Source organism: Heptranchias perlo, chromosome 19 (assembly GCF_035084215.1).
Source record: "Heptranchias perlo isolate sHepPer1 chromosome 19, sHepPer1.hap1, whole genome shotgun sequence".
Lineage (NCBI taxonomy): Eukaryota > Metazoa > Chordata > Chondrichthyes > Hexanchiformes > Hexanchidae > Heptranchias > Heptranchias perlo.
Window position 1 is genome coordinate 730988 of NC_090343.1, and position 18880 is coordinate 749867.

Here is an 18880-nt window from a genome sequence, read left to right on the forward strand (position 1 = left end):
CCTTATAAATGCATCACCTTGTAATTGTACAATCTGGTCACTGGGTGATATTGTATTATCTTTTCCCCACAAATTGCTCAAAATGCTTTCTGAAAATTTTTCATCTGAAAATATTTGGTTTGCCATTTTTTTGTCAGAAAATGAAAGTTCTAGTGCCCAAAATAAGGGTTTAAACTAAATAAAACATTTAAAAATTATATATTTCACAATAACATGATTAAATTTACTCATTAAATTGTCTTTTGTATTTTTTAATGCCTTCATCAAAGTTTTTACTTGAAAGCCTCAGCCTCTCCCAAAAACCTGGGCTTGGACTTAATATTTTTGCCCAAATCTGCGCTGCTCTGAGTTTAACTTTGGTTGTGCAGTGTACCCAATCTCTCAGGCTACCTCAGTGCCATTCAGTCAGTTGTACTGATGGAATATTCTTCATTCGGTTTAACCAGTTTCTGCTCAATTGTTTCTCAAAATTATTTGAAGATAACCTAGGGGACAAATTCAAAAGCTTTATTTAGATAAAGTTTATGAGTGTGTTTTTTTTTGAGAGAGGCAGTGTGTGTGTTTTGTGTGTGTGAGCAAAGGAACAGGAGGCCATTCAGCCCCTCGAGTCTGCTCCACCACTCAATTCAATCATGGCTGATCTGCACCTTAACTCCATTTACCTGACTTTGCTCCAAATTCCTTGAAACCCTTACCCAACAAAAATCTATCGATCTCTCATGAAAATTTCAATTGGCCCCCAGCGTCCACAGCCTTTTATAGGAGAGTGTTCCAGATTTCCACTACCCTTTGTGTGAAAAACGCTTCCTGATTTCACGCCTAAATGGCCTGTGTGTAACAGACAGAAGGAGATACATAGCTAGAGAGGGGCCAGACACAAAGTGTGCCTTTCCTTATATTTTTTTTAAGTTTAATATTTAAAGCAAACAAAGCCTCTTTGAGGGAAACTAAAAAGGAGGAGAGGAGACAAAGGGTAGGACTGATACAGGATGAAGATGAGGAGACCTTTGGTTTCTCACTACCTGTTCATGAGAGAGCAATTGGGAGTTGGGGAAGACGATTAAGGGCGTGGTGAGTGAGAGATGAGTGGGAGGGAGAGGAGGATATAAGAACAGAGGAGATAGTTTCAAAGCGAAAGGTGGGGTAGGGATGGGAGGGAGGGGTGGAAGGGCAGGTGGTAGTACATAGAAATACATAGAAATTACAACACAGAAACAGGCCATTCGGCCCATCCAGTCTATGTTGATGTTTACCCTCCACGTAAGCAAATAATTCTAATTACATTTACCACCCTGTTCCCACATCCTCCAACCCCTTTTCCTTCATCCACCTCTCCAGTCTAATCTTGAATGATGACCTAGTTTCTGCCTCAGCCCTGGAAGTGAATTCCACGGCCTCACAACTCTCCCTGTGAAGAAGTTTCTCCTTCCCTCTGTTCTAAATCTCTTACATTTAATCTTGTACTTAAGGCCCTTCATTCTAGACCCTCAACTACTGGGAACAATCTGCTTCTATCTACTCTGACCCATCCTTTCATCATTTTAAACACTTATAGAAGCATAGAATCATACAGCACAGAAGGGGGCCATTCAGCCCATCATGCCTGTGCTGGCTCTTTGAAAGAGATATCCAATAAGTCCTACTATCCTGTTCTTTCCTCATAGCCCTGTATTTTTTTCCCTTCAAGTATTTATCCAATTCCCTTTTGAAAGTTATTATTGAATCTGCTTCCACCGCCCTTTCAGGCACTGCATTCCAGATCATAACAACTCGCTGCGTTAAAAAATTTCTCCTCATCTCCCACATGGTTCTATTGCCAATTACCTTAAATCTGTGTCCTCTGGTTACTGACACAGCTGCCAGTGGAAACTGTTTCTCCTTATTTATTCTATCAAAATTTTGAACTCTATTAAATCTCTCTTTAACCTTCTCTTCTCTAAGGAGAACAATCCCAATTTCTCCAGTCTCTCCAAATAACTGAAGTTTTTCATTCCCAGCATCATTCTAGTAAATCTCCTCTGCACCCTCTCCAAAGCCTTGACATCCTTCCTAAAGTCTGGTGCCCAGAATTGAACACAATTCTCCAGCTGAGGCCTAACCAGTGATTTATAAAGGTTTAGCATAACTTCCCTGCTTTTGTACTCTATGCCTCTATATATAAAGCTGAGGATCCCTTTTGCCACCTTCAAAGATTTGTGTGCACACACCCCCAGGACTCTCGGTTCTTGCACCCACTTTAAAATTTACCATTTAGTTTATATTGCCTCTCCTCATTCTTCCTACCAAAATGCATCTCTTCTCTGCATTAAATTTCATCTGCCATGTATCTGCCCCTTTCACCAATCTGTCTATGTCCTCCTGAAGTCTGTTACCATCCTCTGCTTTGTTTACTACATTTACCCTCTATACCCAAGTCCAGGTCATTAATATATATCAAAAAGAGCAGTGGTCCTAATACCGACACCTGGGGAACACCACTGTATACTTCCCTCCAGTCTGAAAAACAACCGTTCACCACTACTCTATTATATCGCCCCATAATCTGTTAAGCTAACGAAAAAAAAAATGTTGTCTTTCTTCATATTGGTATTTCCTCATACCGGGTAGCATCCTATAGTGTGGAGTCCAGTGTTGCACACAGTCCTCTAACTGAGTCCTTATTAAGGTTTTATACAGACTCATCGTGACCTCTTGGCTTTTATATTCTATACCTCGTGATAAAATCTAGAATGTTATTAGTTTTTTTATGGCCTTATCAACTTGAGGTGCTGCCTTTAATGTCCTGTAAACCTGTCCCCCCAAATCCCCCTGCTCTCCCACACACCGAGCCTACTCCCATTCACAGTATTATTGTAGCTTTCTTTGGCCTTCTAAAGACTTAACTACACTTCCTATTTTGGCATCATCTGAAAATTTAAACAGGCTCTCGCTGGGCCTATATCCAAATCTTTTAGTGCACAGTGACCAGAAGTGGCCCCAGAACACAGCCCTGTGGGACACCACTGCTCACTTCCAACCTCTCTGAGAAACTGCCCTTAACTCCAACACTCTGTTTTCTTGATTCTAACCAACTTTTAACCCAATTTGCTATCAACAACAACAACTTGCATTTATACAGCGTCTTTAATGTAGTAAAACTTCCCAAGTCGCTTCACAGGAGCGTTATCAAACAGGGCCTTGGTGAGACCACACCTGGAGTATTGTGTGCAGTTTTGGTCTTCTTACCTAAGAAAGGATATACTTGCCATAGAGGGAGTGCAGCGAAGGTTCACCAGACTGATCCCTGGGATGGCAGGACTGTCATATGAGGAGAGATTGGGTCGACTCGGCCTGTATTCACTAGAGTTTAGAAGAATGAGGGAGGGTCTCATTGAAACATATAAAATTCTGACAGGGCTAGACAGACTGGATGCAGCAAGGATGTTTCCCTGGCTGGAGCATCTAGAACAAGAGGTCACAGTCTCAGGATACGGGGTAGGACATTTAGGACTGAGATGAGGAGAAATTTCTTCACTCAGAGGGTGGTGAACCTGTGGAATTCTCTACCACAGAAGGCTGTGGAGGCCAAGTCACTGAATATATTTAAGAAGGAGCTAGAAAGATTTCTAGACACAAAAGGCATCAAGGGGTATGGGGAGAGAGCGGGAATATGGTATTGAGATAGAGGATCAGCCATGATCATACTGAATGGCGGAGCAGGCTCGAAGGGCCGAATGGCCTACTCCTGCTCTTAGTTTCTATGTTTCTATGCAAAATTTGACACTGAGCCACATAGGGAGATATTAGGAAAGGTGACCAAAAGCTTGGTCAAAGAGGTAGGTTTTAAGGAGTGTCTTAAAGGAGGAGAGAGAGGTGGATAGACAGAGAGGTTTAGGGAGGGAATTCCAGAGCTTAGGGCCTAGGCAGCTGAAGGCACGGCCGTCAATGGTGCAGTGATTAAAATCTTCCCCTAATTCCAAACCCCTTAATCTTTTCCAGTAATGTCCCATGTGGGAACTTGTCAAAGGCTTTCCTAAAGTCCATGTTGAAGGGTTTTGGACTTTTCAATGTGGAATTTTAAAACCAGTTTTCAAGAAAACTAAAAGGATGGGCTAGAAACCCTGGATTAGTTGCAAATAGATTTTCTATTTGGATAGAACACAGAACTGTTACAAGACAGCATGCTGGGAAGCTTGGCCAAGTTTGAAAGGTATTAGTATTACTTCAGACTATTGAAAGCTGACTGAGATGATGTACTTTTGCAGAGATAAGGAGCGAGGTTGAAGATAAGACAGCAGCCTAGCTAGGTCTTGAAAGACTGTGAGAAACTGGCATACAGATTAGCAAACTGCTTTTGCATCAGAGAAAGAGAATAGAAAACTACCAGCTGCTTGTTTTGCCACCGAGCAGCCATTTTGAGTCAGATCAGAGACAGATCAGAAAAACAACAAGAACAATGTCAACGAAGGATTAACCCCTCAGTCTCCCGCAACAGAAGAATTTGATCATTCTGAGTTTCCAGATGTACTGCTGACTAGGTTGTAAGCAAGTTTATCTGTAAAACTATTGAGTTTTTAAAAAAGTTTAAAGCCTTGGTTGATCTTATTTCTGGATTACCCTAAAGAGTAAAGAGACAGTTAAAACCCCACAATGTCCACAACATCCACAGCACTTCTACCATCTCTCTTACCTCCTCAAACAATTCTATCAAGTTTGTCAAGCACGATCGTCCCTTTTGAACTCTGACCTGACTATTTCTAACTATTTTATCTTTATTTAGATGTGTGGTAATTTTATCTTTATTGAAAGACTCTATGATTTCCCCTCCCACAGATGTTAAGCTATCTGTCCTGTAATTACCCGGAATGGCTCTGTCTCCCTTTGTATAAATGGGACTACATTGGCCTCCAGTCCTCCGACTCACATCCACACCGAGTTCAGCCTGAAATAAAAAGGCTGATTTTTACTGCTGGTGGGAGTAGGCTCGGTGTGTGGGAGAGCAGGGGGATTTGGGGGGACAAGTTCACAGGACATTAAAGGCAACACCTCAAGTTGATAAGGCCATCAAAAAAACTAATAACATTCTAGATTTTATCACACGAGGTATAGAATATAAAAGCCAGGAGGTAACGATGAGTCTGTATAAAACCTTAATAAGGGCTCAGTTAGAGGACTGTGTGCAACACTGGACTCCACACTATAGGATGCTACCCGGTATGAGGAAATACGAGGAACCCAGCGCAGGAGTTGGAGGTTCACCAGATTTTAACTGCCGGATCTCATTTGAATGCGATTGGTCAGCTGTCTGGCTGTTTAGGTATCCATGTACACGAATCACTAAAAGCTAGTGGAGAGGTACAAAAAGGCTTATTTTTCATTCGTTGATGGGATGTGGGCGTCGCTGGCGAGGCCGGCATTTATTGCCCATCCCTAATTGCCCCTTGAGAAGGTGGTGGTGAGCCGCCTTCTTGAACCGCTGCAGTCCGTGTGGTGAAGGTTCTCCCACAGTGCTGTTAGGAAGGGAGTTCCAGGATTTTGACCCAGCAACGATGAAGGAACGGCGATATATTTCCAAGTCGGGATGGTGTGTGACTTGGAGGGGAACGTGCAGGTGGTGTTGTTCCCATGTGCCTGCTGCTCTTGTCCTTCTAGGTGGTAGAGGTCGCGGGTTTGGAAGGTGCTGTCAAAGCAGCCTTGGCAAGTTGCTGCAGTACATCCTGTGGATGGTACACACTGCAGCCACTGTGCGCTGGTGGTGAAGGGAGTGAATGTTTAGGGTGGTGAATGGGGTGCCAATTAAGCGGGCTGCTTTGTCCTGGATGGTATTGAGCTTCTTGAGTGTTGCAGGAGCTGCACTCATCCAGGCAAGTGGAGAGTATTCCATCACACTCCTGACTTGTGCCTTGTAGATGGTGGAAAGGCTTTGGGGAGTCAGGAGGTGAGTCACTTGCCGCAGAATACCCTGCCTCTGGCCTGCTCTTGTAGCCACAGTATTTATGTGGCTGGTCTAGTTAAGTTTCTGGTCAATGGTGACCCCCAGGATGTTTATGGTGGGGGATTCGGCAATGGTAATGCCATTGAATGTCAAGGGGAGGTGGTTAGACTCTCTCTTGTTGGAGATGGTCATTGCCTGGCACTTATCTGGTGCGAATGTTACTTGCCACTTATGAGCCCAAGCCTGGATGTTGTCCAGGTCTTGCTGCATGCGGGCTCGGACTGCTTCATTATTTGAGGGGTTGCAAATGGAACTCAACACTGTGCAATCATCAACGAACATCCCCATTTCTGACTTATGATGGAGGGAAGGTTATTGATGAAGCAGCTGAAGATGGTTGGGCCTAGGACACTGCCCTGAGGAACTCCTGCAGCAATGTCCTGGGGCTGAGATGATTGGCCTCCAACAACCACTACCATCTTCCTTTGTGCTAGGTATGACTCCAGCCACTGGAGAGTTTTCCCCGATTCCCATTGACTTCAATTTTACTAGGGCTCCTTGGTGCCACACTCGGTCAAATGCTGCCTTGATGTCAAGGGCAGTCACTCTCACCTCACCTCTGGAATTCAGCTCTTTTGTCCATGTTTGAACCAAGGCTGTAATGAGGTCTGGAGCCGAGTGGTCCTGGCGGAACCCAAACTGAGCATCGGTGAGCAGGTTATTGGTGAGTAAGTGCCGCTTGATAGCACTGTCGACGACACCTTCCATCACTTTGCTGATGATTGAGAGTAGACTGATGGGGCGGTAATTGGCCGGATTGGATTTGTCCTGCTTTTTGTGGACAGGACATACCTGGGCAATTTTCCACATTGTCGGGTAGACAGTGTTGTAGCTGTACTGGAACAGCTTGGCTGGAGGCGCAGCTAGTTCTGGAGCACAAGTCTTCAGCACTACAGCCGGGATGTTGTTGGGGCCCATAGCCTTTGCTGTATCCAGTGCACTCAGCCGTTTCTTGATATCACGTGGAATGAATCAAATTGGCTGAAGACTGGCTTCTGTGATGGTGGGGATATCGGGAGGAGGCCGAGATGGATCATCCACTCGGCACTTCTGACTGAAGATGGTTGCAAATGCTTCAGCCTTGTCTTTTGCACTCACGTGCTGGACTCCGCCATCATTGAGGATGGGGATGTTTACAGAGCCTCCTCCTCCCGTTAGTTGTTTAATTGTCCACCACCATTCACGACTGGATGTGGCAGGACTGCAGAGCTTTGATCTGATCCGTTGGTTGTGGAATCGCTTAGCTCTGTCTATAATATGTTGCTTCCGCTGTTTAGCATGCATGTAGTCCTGAGTTGTAGCTTCACCAGGTTGGCACCTCATTTTTAGGTACACCTGGTGCTGCTCCTGGCATGCTCTTCTACACTCCTCATTGAACCATGGTTGATCTCCTGGCTTGTTGGTAATGGTAGAGTGAGGAATATGCCGGGCCATGAGGTTACAGATTGTGCTGGAATACAATTCTGCTGCTGCTGATGGCCCACAGCGCCTCATGGATGCCCAGTTTTGAGCTGCCAGATCTGTTCTGAATCTATCCCATTTAGCACGGTGGTAGTGCCACACAACACGTTGGATGGTGTCCTCAGTGCGAAGACGGGATTTCATCTCCACGAGGATTGTGCGGTGGTCACTCCTACCAATACTGTCATGAACAGATGCATTTGCGACAGGTAGGTTGGTGAGGACGAGGTCAAGTAAGTTTTTCCCTCATGTTGGTTCGCTCACCACTTGCCGCAGGCCCAGTCTGGCAGCTATGTCATTCAGGACTCGGCCAGCTCGGTCAGTAGTGGTGCTACCGAGCCACTCTTGGTGATGGACATTGAAGTCCCCCACCCAGAGTACATTCTGTGCCCTTGCTACCCTCAGTGCTTCCTCCAAGTGGTGTTCAACATGGAGGAGGACTGATTCATCAGCTGAGGGAGGACGGTAGGTGGTAATCAGCAGGAGGTTTCCTTGCCCATGTTTGACCTGATGCCATGAAGTTCAGAGTCAATGTTGAGGACTCCCAGGGCCACTCCCTCCTGACATATCACTGTACCGCCACCTCTGGTGGGTCTGTCCTGCCGGTGGGACAGGACATACCCAGGGATGGTGATGGAAGAGTCTGGGACGTTGGCTGAAAGGTATGATTCTGTGAGTATGGCTATGTCAGGCTGTTGCTTGACTAGTCTGTGGGACAGCTCTCCCAATTTTGGCACAAGTCCCCGGATGTTAGTGAGGAGGACTTTGCAGGGTCGACTGGGCTTGGTGTTTTGCCGTTGTCGTGTCCAGTGCCTAGTAATCCAATGCCGGGTGGTCCGTCCGGTTTTATTCTTATTATGACTTTTTTTAGTGAGATTTTACAACTGAGTGGCTTGCTAGGCCATTTCAGAGGGTGATTAAGAATCAACCACATTGCTGTGGGTGTGGAGTCACATATAGGCCAGACCGGGTAAGGACGGCAGGTTTCCTTCCCTAAAAGGCATTTGTGAAGCAGATGGGTTTTTACAACAATCTGGTAGTTTCACGGCCACCATTACTGATACTAGTATTTTAATTCCAGATTTTTATTTTAATTAATTGAATTAATCGGCTAATCACAGAATTTAAGAGAATGATGTGTGAGGAAAGATTGGTGATCCTGGGTCTTCCAAAATTCCATAGATTCTAGAACGGTCCCAGCAGATTGGAAGGTAGCAAATGTAACCTCACTTTTCAAGAAAGGAGGGAAAGAGAAAACAGGAAACTACAGGCCAGTTAGCCTGACATCAGTCATCTTGAAAATGCTACAATCCATTATTAAGGAAGTGGTAACAAGGTACTTAGAAAATCATAATCTGATTAGGCAGAGTCAACAAGGTCTTGTGAAAGGAAAATTGTCTTTGACAAATCTATTAGAGTTTTTTGAGGATGTAACTAGCAGGGTGGAGAAAGGGAGAAAGAGAAACCAGTGGATGTCGTATATTTGGATTTTCAAAAGGCATTCAATAAGGTGCCACATAAAAGGTTGTTACACAAGGTAAGGGCTCATGGGGTTGAGGGTGATATATTAGCATGGATAGAGGATTGGTTAATGGACAGAAAACAGAGAGTAGAGATAAACAGGTCATTTTTAGGCTGGCAGGCTGTAACTAATGGGGTGCTGCAAGGATCAGTTCTTGGGCCTCAGCTAGTTACATAAGAAACATAAGAAATAGGAGCAGGAGCAGACCATACGGCCCCTCGAGTCTGCTCTGCCATTCAATCAGATCATGGCTGATCTTCAACCTCTTAACTCCACTTTCCCCCCCCACCCCGATCCCCATATCTCTTCATTCCCTCAGAGTCCAAAAGTCTATCAAATCTCAGTCTTGAATATACTCAACGACTGACCATCCACTGGCCTCTGGGGGAGAGAATTCCAACGATTCACGACCCTGAGTGAATAAATTCCTCCTCATCTCAGTCCTAAATGTCCGACCCCTTATCCTGAGACCATGTCCCCTAGTTCTAATTAATTACAATCTATATTAGTGACTTAGATGAAGGGACTGAGTGTAATGTATCCAAGTTTGCTGATGATACAAAGCCAGGTGGGAAAGCAAGCTGTGAGGAGGACACAAAGGGCTTGATTTTCGCGTCGGGTTACCTGCGGGTTTCCAGCGGGGGGGCCCCGAAAATCCCGATATCCGGTCACGTGACCGGATCGCGCCGAAATCCCGGCCACTTCCGGGTACCGCGCTGACGTGCGGGGCTGCGCGCGCAAGCCCCGCTGGTGGGAATCCCGCAGGCAATTAAAGCCAGCGGGGTTCCACTTGAGTGTACTTAACTTGCTCGTTGAGGTCAGTTAATGAGCTGAAGCAGCTGTCAAAAGAGGAAGTGTGGGATTTTAGGTTCAAGGCAGTGAGTTTCACACACTGGGGGAAACAGTCTCTCTCCAACCAGGCGTGTTGCAGCCAGCAGCGTGTGGCAGGTGCCAAGGTGCACTCCACGGGGGAGAGCCCTCACCCACGCAGGAGGCCACCGCGTCACATAGGGCAACCCGTGCCCTCCACCACCCCCCGCAAAGCCAGAGGACAGACCGACACGAAACCGCAGCCCCAGTCCGAGGAACCACCCACCTACCCTGCACAACCCCTCAGACCAACACCTGCCAGATGGGTGGTGCGTGGACACCCTCGGAGGACGAACAGCATGACCAGCCCCAGCAGCCTCGCAGTCCACGCCGTCCGCCGCAGAGACGTGGATCCCCCCAACACGGTGTTGTTGCACGCCCACCTGCACAGCAGGAGGGAGGGCTACCGCAGAGAGAGACGCATCGCAGAGGGCACTACCCTCGCCACAGGGTCCACAGACCGAGGCGCAGCTCCCCGGACCTCTCCGAGCAGCAGTGCACAGGGAGGCGCAGATTCGCTCGACATGTAGTTGTGGAGATCTGCAGGCTCTTTCATGCCAAGCTGCTCCTGGCTGGCCACAGCACCAACTGCTTACCTGTCGCTGTCAAAGTCACCACTGCCCTCAACAACTTCTCCTCCGCATCCTTCCAGGGTGCAGCCGGCTACACCGCCGATGTCTCTCAGTCGTCTGCGCGGAAGAGCCCTGCAAATACACCTGCACCTACTCTGCAGTAACACGATGGGTGGCATCAGTGGTGGGTCCTCATAGTGATACCCAGGAGCGGGCATTATTGGACACAACGGACAGGATTCGCCGAGACATGGCAGTGGTGGTGCCAATATAATGTGTGCTGTTTGTTGCTCTGAAATTCAATATAGGTAACACCCAGGACAAACCCTCAGACACCCTTGTGCACCCCCTTCATGCTCACGACACGTTTGCCTTACGCTGCCTACTGCACATATGTGATGCATGCCCTGTGGCTGCAGCACAGGTGGTGGCAGGTTGAGTGAGGCTGGCCGTGAGGGAGATGCACGAGAGGGTGAGTATGGGATGGAGCAATGAGATTGTATGAGGATTGGGTTGCGTGTTAGTGGCAGGATGAGTACTGGCGAGGTGAGTAGGTGGAGGTAAGATGAGGATGGGGTTTGAGTGGGTATGAAGGGTGATGTGACAGAGTAGTGTTGGCGGTGCCGAAGGAGATGTGGAGTGGGGGCAGTGTTGTGGCAGACGGAGTGTAGGGGAAAGACTTCGTGTTCTCACTGTGGCTGACCTACTGCGGTCATTGCAGTGCCTCCTGCACTGTATGCAGGTGGGCGATATGTTGGTGGCGCAGGTGACCCCCTCTGCCACCTCGAGCCAGGCCTTCTTGGTGGCAGAGGCAGGCCGCTTCCTCCCGCCCGCCGGGGGGAAGATCTGTGTCCTCCCCCTCCTCCTCACCCCATCTGATGATACCTGGGGTGAGGCATCATTAAACTGGGAGCAGCCTTCCCCCTGGGCTGCTCCATGCTGCAATTTGTTCCATTGGTTGCAGCATCTGTCAGTGGAGGACTGCCCCTTTAACTAGAGAGCCTCCAGCTGACAGATCGTACTGCGCATGCGCAGCCCGCCCGACGCACAGACCAGCAGCGTGGACCCCAGGGGAGCAGGTAATTGATTCCTATTAGTGTGTTGCCTGCTACGATCGCGCGGGCAACCCACTAATTTCGCCGAGCGTGTTGACCACGCTCCCGGAGGACCACCCGCTGGGAACCCGCAGGCCTGCTAAATTCGAGCCCAAAGAGTCTGCAAAGGGATATAGACAGATTAAGTGAGTGGGCAAGAAGATGACAGATGGAATATAACGTGGGGAATTGTGAGGTTATTCACTTTGGTAGGAAGAATAGAAAAACAGAATATTTTTTAATTGTGAGAAACTATTAAATGTTGGTGTTCAGGGGGATTTGGGTGTCCTCATACAAGAAACACAGAAAGTTAGCATGCAGGTTCAGCAAGCAATTAGAAAGGCAAATGTTGTCCTTTATTGCAAGGGGGTTGGAGTACAAGAGTAAGGAAGTTTTGCTACAATTGTACAGGGCTTTGGTGATACTATACCTGCAGTACTGTGTATAGTTTTGGCCACCTTATCTAAGAAAGGATATATTTGCCTTGGAGGTGGTTCACTAAATTGATTCTTGGGATGAGAGAGTTGTCCTATGAGGAGAAATTGAGTAGAATGGGCCTATACTCTCTGGAGTTTAGAAGAATGAGAGGTGATCTCATTGAAACATATAAGATTCTGAGGGGGCTTGACAGGGTAGATGCTGAGAGCTTGTTTCCCCTGACTGGAGAGTCTAGAACTAGGGGGCATAGCCTCAGGATAAAGGGTCGGCCATTTAAGACTGAGATGAGGAGGAATTTCTTCACTCAGAGGGTTGTGAATCTTTGGAATTCTCTACCCCAGGGGGCTGTGGATGCTCAGTCATTGAGTATATTCAAGGTTGAGATCGATAGATTTTTGGACTCAAGGGGAATCAAGGGATCTGGGGATCGGGTGGGAAAGTGGAGTTGAGGTCGAAGATAGCCAAAATCTGATTGAATGGCGGAGCAGGCTCGAGGGGCCATATGGCCTACTCCTGCTCCTATTTCTTATGTTCTTATTTTTTAATTATTCGTTCATGGGATGTGGGCGTCGCTGGTGAGGCCGGCATTTATTGCCCTTGAGAAGGTCTTTTCTCTGTTGAGAAGAGAACACTGAGAGGGAATATGATAGAAGTGTTTAAAATTATGGACAAATTGGATCCCAAAAAGGTTTACTGCTTTTCTGCCATGTACAGAAATTAAGCACAAGGGGTCATATTTACAAATTATGGACAACAAAATAAAGTAGGAAATGCAGGAGGAAGTTTTTTACTGAAAGGGCGGTGAGTATGCGGAACAGATTACTGGCACGAGGTGGGGGGAGGGAGAACAAGAAACATTATTGGGTTTCAAGAAGGATTGAGGTTGGTTCTTGTCAACAAATGGAATTGAAGGTTATTAGAAATGCAGCAAGGGAACACTGCGGATAGATGGGCCAATGGTGTGCTCCTTTCTGAAAGTGTTACCAAGTAATGTAGTTTTGAAATAGAAATGTGTAAGAGAATGAGCCAGAAAGAGAAAAAACATGACAGGTTGTACTGATTAACCGTTGTAGCTTCTAATATACTGTAAACTTCAGTTAGTGCATTAAAGTGAGAGTCCGAAAGATTGTCCTTCTTCATCCCAATGAGTTATTTAAAAAACACAAATGAGTTAAATCTTGAAAGCAAACAAATTCTCTAATTATTACCTGTGTTTTGTTGATAACAGAGAGAGAAAGAATGAGAATGAGAGAGATAGACAGGCAGATAGACAGAAAGGAGAATGAGGCAGACAGAGACAGAGATAGACTGCCAGGGAGCAATCAAAAAGTGCCAAATTTAATGTTTGTAAAGTGGATGCAGATATAAACCTGCTGGTCCTGACAGCATTCACCCGGGTGCTCAGAGAGATGAGAGCTACTCTAAGTGAGCCCCTTGCTTCTATATTTAACAGCTCGCTAGGGTCAGCGATTGTTCCCAGTTATTGGAGGGAGGCTCATGTTCTGCTAATTATCAAAAAGGGAAAAAGTCCGTACTAGGAAATTAAATGCTCTTTGCTTGACTTTGATTATAGGCAACTTGCTAGAATGGGTCATTCTAGCAAGTTAGAGATAACCAGGGGAGAGTTACATTAGCATAGAACCAGGTTAGGTGTCAGGATGTTTTCCTTTCACAGAGGGCCCTGACCCTTTGGAACAAGTTGTCGGTTGGTGGTGGGTGCAGGTTCACTGCAGCTTCAAAGGGGCGTGCTGAGACTGATTTCATTGCGTGAAAACATAGGTGGGCTGTTGCATGATGTGCCTTATGATCACTGTGCTTCCTGGAACGTGTTTTGATTGCCTTGGAGAGGAATTTTCTCGAAAATGTTCCCTCCTGAATTGTCCTAGTTAATCTGGTTTGTGCCTCTCCCAGTAGATGGTGGGGGCTGGTGGGGAGAGTTGGGGCTTTTGATGCTCAGTCCCAACATGACTGGATGGGACTGACTCTGTGGACCAGCTCGTCTTTTTCCTGTCTCATTTTGATCTGTTTGTAAGTATGTCCAAGTTAATGGACAATAAATTTAAAACAAAGATAATTTAGGATTTTGTTAATTACATTTGGTAAATGTTTGGAATTATCTGTCAGGTAGGGTATTAGAGGCAAAGACATTGGGCCCATTCAAAATGCAGCTGAATTTCGAAGGGGAGAGTTAGAGTACTAGCAGGGTGGGCTTTGATGGGCCAGATGGCCTTTTTTCATCTTATACTTTTCTTTGGTTCTTCTGTCTGGCTTATTGACTTCCAGAGCCAAAAAATAAAAGGGACAAGGACAGAATGAGACACTGCAGCAACTACACAGTAAATATTAGAACAATGGCTGTTGGAGGCCAATCATCTCAGCCCCAGGACATTGCTGCAGGAGTTCCTCAGGGCAGTGTCCTAGGCACAACCATCTTCAGATGCTTCATCAATGACCTTCCCTCCATCATAAGGTCAGAAATGGGGATGTTCGCTGATGATTGCACAGTGTTGAGTTCCATTTGCAACCCCTCAGATAATGAAGCAGTCTGAGCCCACATGCAGCACGACCTGGACAACATCCAGGCTTGGGCTGATATGTGGCAAGTAACATTCGCGCCAGACAAGTGCCAGACAATGACCATCTCCAACAAGAGAGAGTCTAACCACCTCCCCTTGACATTCAATGGCATTACCATCACCGAAACCCCCACAATCAACATCCTGGGGGTCACCATTGACCAGAAACTTAACTGGACCAGCCATATAAATACTGTGGCTACAAGAGCAGGTCAGACACTGGGTATTCTCTGGACTCCCCATAGCCTTTCCACCATCTACAAGGCACAAGTCAGGAGTGTGATGGAATACTCTCCCCTTGCCTGGATGAGTGCAGCTCCTGCAACACTCAAGAAGCTCGACACCATCCAGGACAAAGCAGCCCGCTTGATTGGCACCCCATCCACCACCCTAAACATTCACTCCCTTCACCACCGGCGCACAGTGGCTGCAGTGTGTACCATCCACAGGATGCACTGCAGCAACTCGCCAAGGCTTCTTCGACAGCACCTCCCAAACCTGCGACCTCTACCACCTAGAAGGACAACAGCAGCAGGCACATGGGAACAACACCACCTGCACGTTCCCCTCCAAGTCACACACCATCCCGACTTGGAAATATATCGCCGTTCCTTCATTGTTGCTGGGTCAAAATCCTGGAACTCCCTTCCTAACAGCACTGTGGGAGAACCTTCACCACATGGACTGCAGCAGTGCAAGAAGGCGGCTCACCACCACCTTCTCAAGGGCAATTAGGGATGGGCAATAAATGCCGGCCTCGCCAGTGACGCCCACATCCCATGAATGAATTTTTAAAAATTACTGAGCTACCAAACAGTAAAGGCAGAGGATCTGTGTTTAAAGCCTTCCTTGTGCCAAGTCTGCTAGTTACAGTCAGCTATGATAGTGTTGCTGAAACTAGGGAAACTCAGGAGCCCTGCTGAAAAATGGTTGTGTTTGGATGTAAGGCGGGGCTGGATCAGGGCTCATGACCAAATAGCCGTGTGTGAGGAATAGAAGTGAATTCCCCAGGAAAAAAACCTCAAAAATTAATCTAACTTCATCCCGCAAAGAATCTTGAATAATGTCTAAAATAATGTACCTTTCCCAATCTTCTTGTGGATATAATGGTGTGTTAAAATAGATGTGCGACTGGGGCCGAGGCGGATTCACACTTTATCGAGCAGGTGCCTCGCAGCCCAGCAGTGGGGATCAGTCTGTCACCATCCCCAGATAAATCGCAGCCTCCCCAACACACAAACAACAAGCTCATCAAAACATCATTAAAAACCAGGCAGTAAGAGCAGACCCTTACCTCGGAATGTGACCTGAATATGTCTGTCATATTTCCCGCTGAGGTTAGAAATCTTCTTCAGAAACAGAGTCAGAGACATGCTGATAAACAGGTTTCAAACAAACTCCGCGGCCAGACTTTTAAAAGTTGTTATTTCTGTTCCCAAAGTGCAGATATTGTTCTTCTTCCCATTCTCAGGGAACTCCAGGATAGTTTGTGTCCCCGAATCCTGTCCCGGTCCCGAGTGCTGGGATCTGACTGGATTGGAACCTGTTGCTTTTCTGGACCGAGCTGTTCTCTTTACAACAACTTGCTCGACCAGATTTTTTTTTGATCAGTCAAAACTCCCACGCCCAATTCAACAACTTCAGAAAAACAGATGTGGCGTTTCCGCTCTTCGTCCAGAAGTGGAGAAATATTAACAAGGTAAGTGATTACATATAAATATATATATCTTAAGTTGTCATTCTTTCACATACAAAACCAGCTACACAAATAATTCTCAGTTTCAAATCTTACACATCACTAACTATTCATGCAATTACTTGAAACCATCTGACCAGAAACTATACTTAACCAACTCCTATCCAGCAGTCACCAGCTTGGTTTCCTGGTAACCAAAATATGCTGCGAATTTGGCCCAGCCCCACATGACTGCAAGCTATTGTTCCTGAATGTGAACTGCACTCAGTAAATCATTAAGTTCAGTAAAGGATGTTTATCACATTCCACCCGTACTTGCTACAGAAATGACAAAGTACTATTAAGGTGGAGATTCCTTTATCCCCATCCCTTCTATATGTTTTTAACAGCCATTTGTTTAGGAAAGTATTATGATAAATAGAAAAGATTGGGTGATGCAATGGATTTGCATAACTGCCCTTTTACCTCTGGCAGGGAGATTTAAATCCAACCTATGTTAACGGGAGTCTGGGGGTTCTAGGGGTTCGCTGCAGTCTCTGCCCAGTGTGTATGGGATCACTCCATGAAACTGGCCCCAATTTGATACAATCTGGAACCTTCATAGAATCATAGAAAGTTTTTTTTATTCGTTCATGGGATGTGGGCGTCGCTGGCGAGGCCGGCATTTATTGCCCATCCCTAATTGCCCTTGAGAAGGTGGTGGTGAGCCGCCTTCTTGCACTGCTGCAGTCCGTGTGGTGAAGGTTCTCCCACAATGCTGTTAGGAAGGGAGTTCCAGGATTTTGACCCAGCGACGATGAAGGCACAGAACGAGACCATTCGGCCCAGCATGTCCGTGCAGGCCAAAAAGAGAGCTTTCCAGCTTAATCCCACTTTCCAGCACTTCCGTCATCATGTTATACCTCGATTAAATCTCCCCATAGCCTTCTTTGATCCAAAGAAAACAAACCCAGCCTATTCAATCTTTCCTCATAGCTAAAATTCTCCAGTCCTGGCAACATCCTCATAAATCTCCTCTGTACCCTCTCTAGTGCAATCACATCTTTCCTGTAATGTGGTGACCAGAACTGTACACAGTACTCAAGCTGTGGCCTAACTAGTGTTTTATACAATTCTAGCATAACCTCCCTGCTCTTATATTCTATGCCTCGGCTAATAAAGGAAAGTATCCCGTATGCCTTTTTAACCACCTTATCTACCTGTCCTGCTACCTCCAGGGATCTGTGGACATGCACTCCAAGGTCTCTTTGCTCCTCTTAGTATCCTCCCATTTATTGTGTATTCCCTTGCCTTGTTTGCCCTCCTCAAATGCATTACCTCACACTTCTCCGGATTGAATTCCATTTGCCACTTTTCTGCCCACCTGACCAGTCCATTGATATCTTCCTGCAGTCTACAGCTTTCCTCCTCACTATCAACCACAGGGCCAATTTTCGTATCATCTGCAAACTTTTAATCATGCCCCCCACATTCAAGTCTAAATCATTAATATATACCACAAAAAGCAAGGGACCCAGTACTGAGCCCTGCGGAACCCCACTGGAAACAGTCATCCAGTCACAAAAGCACCCGTCAACCATTACCCTTTGCTTCTTGCCACTGAGCCAATTGTGGATCCAACTAGCCACTTTCTCTTGAATCCCATGGGCTTTTACTTTTTTGACCCAGTCTGCCAAGTCAAAAGCCTTGCTAAAATCCATGTAGACTACATCAAACGCGTTACCCTCATCGACCCTCCTTGTTCCCTCCTCAAAAAATTCAATCAAGTTAGTCAGACACGACCTTCCCTTCACAAATCCATGTTGACTGTCTTTGATTACTCCGTGCCTTTCTAAATAACGATTTATGCTGTCCCTCAGAATTGATTCCAATGATTTGCCCACCACCGAGGTTAGACTGATTGGCTTGTAATTACTCGGACTATCTTTTTCTCCCTTTTTAAACAACGGTGCATCGTCAATCAGAGACCAGCTGTTAACAAAAATGAGAGCGGATGGAATTGGTAGCAACCTATTGACATGGGTAGGGAATTGGTTAGGAGGTAGAGTAGGGATAATGGGTATGTACTCAAATTGGCAGGATGTGACTAGTGGTGAGCCTCAGGGGTCTGTATTGGGGCCTCAGCTTTTCACTATATTCATAAATGACTTGGATGAAGGAATAGAGAGCCATATATCTAAGTTTGCTGACGACACCAAGTTAGGTGGCAGTAAATAATGTGGATGGGAGCAGAAAGTTGCAAAGGGACATTGAAAGATTAAATGAGTGAGCAAAACTGTGGCAGATGGAGTTGAATGTGGCAAAGTGTGAGGTCATCCACTTTGGACCGAAGAAGCTTAGATCAGATGGGTCCAAGTACAGAAATCACTAAAAACTATTGGACAGATACAAAAAATAATTAAAAAGGCTAATGGAAGAGGGCTGGAAGACAAAGGAGGGAAGTAATGGTTCAGTTGTACAGAGCTCCGGTCAGGCGCCATCTGGAGATACTGCATTCAGTTCTGGGCACCGCAGCTCAGGAAGGATATATTGGCCTTGGAGGGGGTGCAACACAGATTCACCAGAATGATACCGGGGTTAACAGGGTTAAATTATGAGGACAGGTTACATAGACTAGGCTGGTATTCCGTTGAGTATAGAAGATTATGGGGTGATCAAATTGAGGTCTATAAGATGA

General features: G+C 46.3%; 1 protein-coding gene across 1 annotated transcript in view; it reads right to left on the reverse strand.

Annotated features, from left to right (window-relative positions):
- fer1l4 (fer-1 like family member 4) overlaps nt 1-16290 on the reverse strand; it is a 320348-nt gene extending 304058 nt beyond the window's left edge. Inside the window, exon 1 of the mRNA XM_068000123.1 lies at nt 15802-16290. Within this exon, the coding sequence (XP_067856224.1) occupies nt 15802-15880 (79 nt within the window). The 5' untranslated portion in view covers nt 15881-16290. The remainder of the gene's footprint in view (nt 1-15801) is intronic.
- Nucleotides 16291-18880: the final 2590 nt, after the last annotated feature.